Raw genomic sequence first — 8,947 nt, forward strand, 5'->3', positions numbered from 1 at the left:
ATGCCTCCTCAAAACACCTTGTCTCTTTGATAGTAAATATAGCAATGTATCAAGTAATTGTTGAGAGCCATCTTTGTCTCTTATGTATGCAAACAACACTTTAAAAAGCAAATCGCACTTGTAGATCTACACATGGCCATTATTTTCAACATCCAGATCTGTTTGCAAAATGTAAAAAAAAATTGTATCAGAAAAGAACCACTTCAAAAATTTTTGAAGACAAGTTTTAAGTAGCACTTGACTTGAGAAACTTTAGTACTGACCTGCTATTCCTGTTTGTTTAGCAGATCAAAAGTTTGCTTCTTAAGTAAATATCTATAGAGGACAAATGCAGTACTCAGTGATTTCACTTCCTTAAGTAGGGTCCTACTTTTAAGCCTCTCTTCTTTTCCAGTACAAACTCAGCTGTTATGTAGCTCCAAAGAGTAAGACACTTAGCTGGCTGGCAACTGGAAAGGCCTGACTAGGCTCCCCATAACAAAGTGTGAACAGTTGATAAGATATTTTATTGATCTCCTTTCATCTTCATTGCACTGTGCTAGGTACTGGAGATTATATTCCACCCATAATTAACCTAAAATTTCTTAGAATTATGTAATTATATACATATGTATTTTAAAATACATCCCATAAAAATATTACATAATTCTGTCTCAGTGACTGTATTCAGTTAATAGATTTGTAACTAATATGTCAATAGGCAGTGGCCAATTATTGGCCTGTTGACAGATTATATGCAATTTACCAACAAACCATTCAGGGAAAACTCAACTGGCACACAAAAAAAGAACCTATGAAAAGATGATGCATATGTTGAGTGGAAAAATTACACAACCTACAAGTTGAGAACTGTTTCATTTTGAGGATATTCTGAGGACTTGCAGCCTGGGAGACAGCCTCTCAATAGTTATAAAGGACTACTCTGAAGAGGTAAGAGAGGAGCCAGATATATAGAAGTTTTGCAACAAAGACCAGGTAGTTAGAACAACAAAAGATACCTGGTAAAGAAAACCTGATATCTCAAGTTAAGGAATTTAGCACTTTTCAGTGTATGGGAAGATGCAAGAGTCTGGGCTCACTGAAATCACTCCTTTGATATGCACCTCAGCTATCTAGAGCCAGTGTCCTGTTCTTTCCCATCCTGAGTTCCTTCGAGGTCACCACTGGGGGCAGCTGTAACGTGATGGCTTGATGGCTGCAACATCCTTTCTTTACTGACGTGACAGGCAACATTTTCCATTCAAACAGATAAGTGAAAGAGTACACATAGCAGCAAATAGACAAACCCTTAGAAGGAGATGTGTTACTAGGACTCAGCCACACCTGGTTGTCTTCATATCTTCTCACATGCTTTTTCCTTACTGTCTACAACAGGTGCTGGACGGGTCCCCCATTGAAGTGACCCTAGCCAAACCAGTGGACAAGGACAGTTACGTTAGGTACACCCGAGGAACGGGTGGAAGGGGCGCCATGTTGCAGGGAGAGTATACCTACTCTTTGGGCCATGTTTATGATCCCACCACCACCTACCTTGGAGCGCCTGTCTTCTATGCCCCCCAGGCCTACACAGCGATTCCCAGCCTTCATTTCCCAACCACCAAAGGACATCTTGGCAACAGGGCCATTATCCGGGCCCCTTCTGTTAGAGGTAACATTAATCAGCTCTTGTCTTAGATGAAGCTCTGCAATTTCAAATTATGTGTATTGCAATAGACTTGTGTCTAAGTTATGTCTAATTGGATGAGTCTACTGGGAGAAAAGAACTGGAAAATTCCTTATTGAAAATCAAATATTACATTAATATTTTTCCTTTCCTAGGAATCTTTTTTCACATTACAACTGGTTATTGAAAAACTTGGTCAGAATACAGTGTAAATGAATTTAAGGTATGCATTTGATCACTGCATAGGCCCATAAAATATGCACACACTAAAATTCAAATCTACAATTACTAGTTTCTTCCTTGTCATTGTACTACCATATTACAAACATATGTGACTCATTACAAAACTTTCACATGAGAGCAGTATTGTTCAGTGGAAACCAACCACCTCACATCTCAAGACATGGGATTGGATGGTGACTCAGTGCCATCGTGTCCACATATAAATCCCAAATTATCATAAATATATTCTAACAGATACATGAGATGCTGTCCTCTGACCTCCCCTGAGAAATATGTACAATGCCTTCCAAAAAGCCACATTACTAGGGAAATCAACTTGTTTCTCCAGGATATGGGAAACTAAATAGTAAAAGTCCAGATAGAAAAAATAAATAAATAAACAACTCTCAATCTCATTGCCAAACAAATCTTTCCTACTGAATCCTATGAGAATTCCAAATGTTCAAGCAGTTCTCTGAGCTCAATTATTTCACAAAAATATCAAAGATAAGGAAAGCATTTTTTCAAGAAACTGTCTTGATTTTGCCTAATGGGATCCTTCAGAATGGTTCTGCTAGGAATCAATGCCAACAGAATCTCAATTCTGTCTTCCAAATATGACAACAGTCTGGGCAATTCAACAACAAACTGTGTACTTAAATCTATTCTTGGGTTTGACTAGAAGCAAGGGGCATATCCAGATTACTGTGGAAACAATTATCTTACTGTGTTTTACTATTTTTCAGGAGAACTGAATTGTCCATCCTAGGAGTTCTAGTCTTCAACTGCCTTGAAAGTTCCATACTCATCATACAATCACTTCACCCAAAGTTGTAATATAAAAGAAACCTTTAGGAACCTTTTCCTGAAGGAAATCCATTCAGGACAAACTTTTTATATGTTTGATGACAAATTATGTCATTAAACCATTGTACATTTATAATCTAAAATCACATCATCAAACAATCCCTACATTAAGTATAAGTTGTCAACCAGTTGTAATGTAGGAAAAAAACAAACTGTACTCCAAGGGGAAAAATACCTGTCTTATAACAAGAAAGAAATCAATGAATGATATTCATGGATGAAGGGTAATCAACTTTTTATCTCTTTACAACACTAATAGGAAATCAAAGTAGCAATGTGGCAAAACAAAAAATCAAAAGTAATCTATTAATGAAACTCAACGGAAATTTAAGCCTCACATTAATAGAATATAAGAAAATGGTGTATTTTAAAACACATTTTCTAAACATTGGTTTTCCAACAGGTCATCAGGAATGTAACATTAGGGAAACTAGAATTCATTTCTAATTTACTGGTCAAAGACACAAAGGCAAGACTTATTTTAATACATGTGGTCATATTACACTGTGAAATGTGAAAATATATACCTCCCAACATTTATTAGTCTACAAAAAAATGTCAACACAAAATTAACTGAAGACAGAAATTGCAAAAATATTCTCTATACCCAAGTTTTAAAGTGGCATGTGTACTTATCCATAGCTTTGATAGTATTGCTTTCTTTCATATAGTTAAAAAAAAAAAAAGATGCCTATGGTAAATGCTGTATTATGTTGAGTTTCATTACATTAGAATCCTGGAGTTTTCTATCCATCTTCAGGGCAATAATCAATGTGACTTGGGCTAACTTTTCCATTACAGTAAGATTCAGGGTGATTTTCTGGTGGTTTGATTCAGTTTAATGCCTTCTTACATTCCTAGAAATTTACATGAATGTACCTGTAGGGGCTGCGGGAGTGAGAGGCCTGGGCGGCCGTGGCTATTTGGCTTACACAGGCCTGGGCCGGGGATACCAGGTCAAAGGAGACAAGAGAGAAGACAAACTCTATGACCTTTTACCTGGGATGGAGCTCACCCCGATGAATCCTGTCACTTTAAAGCCTCAAGGAATTAAACTTGCTCCCCAGGTATGTAGTGTTATTCCAGAGGCAGCTTGGATAGTTTGAATAACTTGGGTCAAAGACAATCATTCACCATTCATCAATGGGTTTGACTTGATTCCTACCTGGGGCTGTTGTCTTGTTTTCGTTTTATTACATGGATAAAGTGACCAATCAACATAACATATTGTGAGACTACAGTGGGCACTGAATACCACTGGTCTACTTCAGACTCTTTCTTGTTTTTCTTAATTATAAAATTTGACATCTTAAATAATCATTCACTGAAATGCAAAAATTCTGAGTACTACTAAGAATTATCGACCAGTACTTTAAAAGAAAACAAATTAAAGCAAGGTTGGTTAGCAAATGAAGAGCACTCACAACAGGGAATGAATAGATTCATTAGAACATCTTTTCTTGGAAACACTGTTAAAGTGAAAACACCGTGCAATCTATGGTGTATCATTACTCATATTAACTATGATATGCCATCAGTCATATCAAATCAAGTCTTCTACAGTGATTATATTTGGGCAGTGGCTTTATGGTAAATTTTTTTGCTTTCATTTCACAGTTTTAAGTTTCCATACTCCTGCATGAGGGTATGATTTTTATTATTGGAAAATTTAAAGCTATAAAAGTTGTTCCAGTATGGAAACTGACTCGCAGGGTTAAAAATAAAACAAAACGGGATCTGTGTTAACTCTCAGACTGTTCCCTCTGGATGTGCATTATGTGTTGGGCTCTGCAAAGATACTTTGGCTGAATAATCAATATCGAGTTGACAGTTTGCACATCCTAAAGGAAACTTTCTGACTCCCACCCCAAAGGTATAAGCCCCAAATTTATGGAAGTAGCCTTATGATTACAATCGAGTAGAAAACTTGATTTTCTAAAAGCTCATCTTGAATGGTTTCTTTTTTTTTTTTTTGGTTGATTATTTTTGGTAGGATTAATAGCTTTCTTATACATATAAAGGAGCTCATCTATAGTTTCTGTAACCCTCCCCAGGTAATTTTTTTTTTTTAAGGATGCCCATTAGAGTAGTAAACAGTATTAATGTGTCTGTTTAAAACCATTTGAGGGGCCAGCATTATGCACCAAATATTATGCTAGGAGCTAAAGATGGAAAAGCAAATATAACATAATTCTTGCCATCAAAAATCATATGGCAATCCAGTGAGAGGATCCTGACACATAAATAACTCCAATAAAATCTAGTTAAGTACAATGATGGAGCTTTGTTGAGAAAACACAAGAGCTAGTCATCCAATATATCTTGGGTTAAAACCTAAAATAAGCAATCTAATTAAAGTACTGGGGTATCCAGAAACATTTTACGGAAAAAAAAGAATCATTGCCATGTGCATGCTGCATGCTAAGTCACTTCAGCCATGTCCGACTTTTTGTGACACCATGGATGGTAGCCCTCTTAGCTCCTCTGTTCATGGGATTCTCAGGCACGAATACTAGAATGTGTTGCCATGCCCTCCTTCAGGGGATCTTCCTGACCCAGAAACTGAACCCATGTCTCATATGAAGCCCCATCATTGTCATAAATTCTATGTAATAGTTCTAAGAGCTACTATAGAATGTGTAATGATCTCCGCTTTTATATTAACCCAGGTGAGAAATTGGTCATGCTTTATAGTACCATCAGTAACCATCTCTATGAACTAATGAAAGCTTTAAAAATTAATCTCTCTGAATTTCTGCAACTATGGCTTAGAAATTAAGGCTCATGCCGCCACCAACCAGCCTAGATGGAGCCTTGACAAATTCTTGGAGGGGTTATGAACTTCCAACAAGAAGAGCAGAGGTACTAGGGCTGCCCTGCAAGTCAGGGGTTAGAGTTAAAATCCTTTACACGTGTCTGCACGATGGGCATAAACAAGCAGGCGAAATATCTACTAGCTCAAGTAACTGGCTATTGCCCTGGAACCTTAGAGAACACTTTGTAGATGAAAAAAGATGCTACAAAGCTAAGAGTACTAAAAAGCAAAAGTTAGTAGAGGAAATAGAAACAACCTAAAAGTTTAATAAACAAGAAAATGTGCCATTGCTGCTGGACGAGTGTTTGAGCGAATGAGATAAGATCCATGAACTCAGTCTAGGGAACAGTTCTACCCCGGGAGTTATTTTTTCAGATTTATGCCTTATGTTGCACAGTTTACTGAATCTGCTGCCCAGTGGGAGCATCAGGGCTTGTGGGCCAACAAAAAAATGGTTTCAGGATGAAGAAAATATGTGCCGTTAGGAAAGATTTGGTTTGGAGTAACGACAGAAGGCAGCTTCTAAAAATCAGATCATTGTAAAAATAGCCAGAAGTGGTGTTTTGCCAAACAAAAACATGGCAACTATCAACGCCCATCTATGCATGTCCATCAAGAAATACCCATCAAACTTTTTAACTCTATTTTTGTGAAAATGTAAAGTTAAAACCCTATGACAAATGCCATGAAATAGGAATAAATCCTTAGGTTATTTTCTCTGCTGCTGCTGCTGCTAAGTCGCTTCATTCATGTCCAACTCTGTGCGACCCCATAGACGGCAGCCCACCAGGCTTCCCCGTCCCTGGGATTCTCCAGGCAGGAACACTGGAGTGGGCTGCCATTTCCTTCTCCAACACATGAAAGTGAAAAGTGAAAGTGAAGTCACTCAGTCGTGTCCGACTCTAGCGACCCCATGGACTGCAGCCTACCAGGCTCCTCTGTCCATGGGATTTTCTAGGCAAGAGTACTGGAGTGGGGTGCCATTGCCTTCTCCTAACCCATTATAAAAAGAAGGATTCACAGTAATAATGAGTAAATCCAGCTACACAGTGCTGGAATATCAATTTAAAAAAAAAAGAATATATCAAATCGTAAAAGTAAAGTATTGGTAAAAAGTTAGAGCTAATGGACTAAACTAAAAGCATATTAGAATAAATGGTGTGAAAATAATTTTTATGAATTAATAGATATAACATTTTAAATGGAGTTCAAATTGAGTTCATCTTAAATTTTATGATGCCATTTTACGTGGCATTTTATATCTTCTTATATTTGCTTAAACTCTGAAGATTCAATTTAAAAACCTGAAAGCTGGAGAAATAATGCAAATGTGACATTTGAAAGAAAAGTCACTTTTTTCCCCCACTCTTGTAGATATTGGAAGAAATTTGTCAGAAAAATAACTGGGGACAACCTGTGTATCAACTTCACTCTGCCATTGGACAAGATCAAAGACAACTCTTCTTATACAAAATAACCATTCCTGCCCTGGCCAGCCAGAATCCTGCCATGTGGGTAACTTCTCATCATTTAGATTTTAGAATAAGAGTCTCTTGTAAATGTAGTGTATATGTATCCCTATCTAAAGAAGATAAATATTCAAGCTTACTACCGACCCATTTTATTCAAAGCATATGTTGAGATGTATATTTGGGATATGTGTGCCAGCTATGAGACTAGTATCTCAAAGCCCCTAAATTTCAGAGATAGTGAAGACTGGGTAGTCTCATTAAGCAATGGAAAACTGAGGATACTAAGTGGAATAGAAATGAAAACTATAGCCCATGTTTTTTTGTTTTGTTTTGTTTTCCATGTTTTTATCTGTGTAGTATTTGGGTTGAACTATATGAAATTACCATTTTATACCTATAACACCATCCTCTGCCATTTAAATCTTGGACGAAAGACATAACCTCTCTGTTAGTGGTTATTACCTTCAGAATTTTACCTTGAGCCTGCATTTCTACACGTTTTAGGAACCATCATGTTTCACATATATGTTAGAAAAGGTTTATAATGAGTTGCGAGTATGTTCCAGGAGTATCATCCCGCCCATGTTCTAAATAAGTTCACAAATATTCCGACATGCAGAGATACTTAAAACGTTTAAAAGCAAAAAGAAAGATAAGTACCCACACAAATTTCCATTATCCGATTATCTTAAAAAGCATACAGCGCCTTAGCTTTTCATCTGTCTCAGCAGCACACATTTATTAATCAAATGTGCACCCTGACTGACTCTGCTTTCCAGCCATCCTTTCACACCTCCGAAGCTAAGTGCCTATGTGGATGAAGCAAAGACATACGCGGCCGAGTACACCCTGCAGGCCCTGGGCATCCCCACTGATGGAGCCGATGCCCAGACCGCAGCTGCTGCCGCCGCTTCTGCTACTGCGTTTCCAGGTTTGGAAAAAAATAGCGCCAGAAATGACACCCTACAGAGAGTGTTTGGGAGACCCTCTTGGGTACCACGGACTCACAGAGTTGTCAGTGATGTACTCTAAATCTGATTAGTGAGCCATTAATGTATAGGCGAGAGAATAGAGCTGGGCGGCGGGGGTGGGGACACCTAGTCTTAGCTCAGCTATCAGCATCCGTGTGATTGAGAATGAAGCAGTCACTCTGCCTCTGGTTTGTTTTGGTTTTTACTTTTAGTAAGAGAGTTTAGAACTGCCTATGAATAGCTGATATTTATTTGAACTCTAACTATTTGCCAGGCACTCACCTATCTCAGCAATGCTCACAACACCACAAGAGACAGACTCTACCATCATGCCCATTGTACAGATGAAGAAACCAAGTACTGGAAAGATTAGCCCTTGGCCAAGGTCCATCAGCTTTGAAGCAATCCTTGGACTCCCTCCTCAGTTCTAATCTTCAGTTCTACTCAGTCCTACTTTTATTACTTTGCTTTCTGAAAGAAATGTGTAGAGCAGATTTTTTTTTATTATTTGAAGTAAATTCTGTATGTGAGAGAGAGGGAGAGAAAAGAGAGAGACCCTTTCAATAAGGGGATAATCAGGCTATTTTATCTGTTGTATAATTTGGGTCTGGGGCATATGCTGATCACCTTAAGCCTATCTGTAGCTCAACATGCCTTCAGGATCACATTTAAAAGACTTTCCCCCATTTATTATGTACCCACAACAAATGCTAATAATTAAAATGAATCCTCTAGAGATTAAAGAGGACCAGACAAGAAATGTCTTTTGGAAATTTTCCTTCAGCAGTTAGTCTGAGCAACTCCACTCTTACTAATAAAAGTTTGTATCTTGCAAAGAAAGATATCATTCTGACTTGTCGCTGTTGGCATACTTCCCATAAGCCCAAATCAGACTAGACCTAGAAATAGGACATTCCTATCAATTGATTAATTTATA

General features: G+C 37.7%; 1 protein-coding gene across 5 annotated transcripts in view; it reads left to right on the forward strand.

Moving 5' to 3' along the window:
- Nucleotides 1-8,947, forward strand: part of A1CF (APOBEC1 complementation factor) — a 105,120-nt gene that overhangs the window by 87,071 nt on the left and 9,102 nt on the right. For 3 of the 5 annotated variants that reach the window (XM_086379165.1, XM_086379168.1, XM_086379169.1), the window contains 4 exons: nt 1,375-1,648; nt 3,614-3,819; nt 6,942-7,078; nt 7,819-7,970. In XM_086379165.1, the coding sequence (XP_086235291.1) occupies nt 1,375-1,648; nt 3,614-3,819; nt 6,942-7,078; nt 7,819-7,970 (769 nt within the window). Of the gene's footprint in view, nt 1-1,374; nt 1,649-3,613; nt 3,820-6,941; nt 7,079-7,818; nt 7,971-8,284; nt 8,771-8,947 lie in introns of those variants that run through there. The other 2 variants (XM_086379167.1, XM_086379166.1) reach the window with 2 other exon arrangements.

This window comes from Bos grunniens, chromosome 26 (assembly GCF_055505025.1).
Source record: "Bos grunniens cultivar Pamir isolate PY7600 chromosome 26, Bosgru_T2T1.0, whole genome shotgun sequence".
NCBI lineage: Eukaryota > Metazoa > Chordata > Mammalia > Artiodactyla > Bovidae > Bos > Bos grunniens.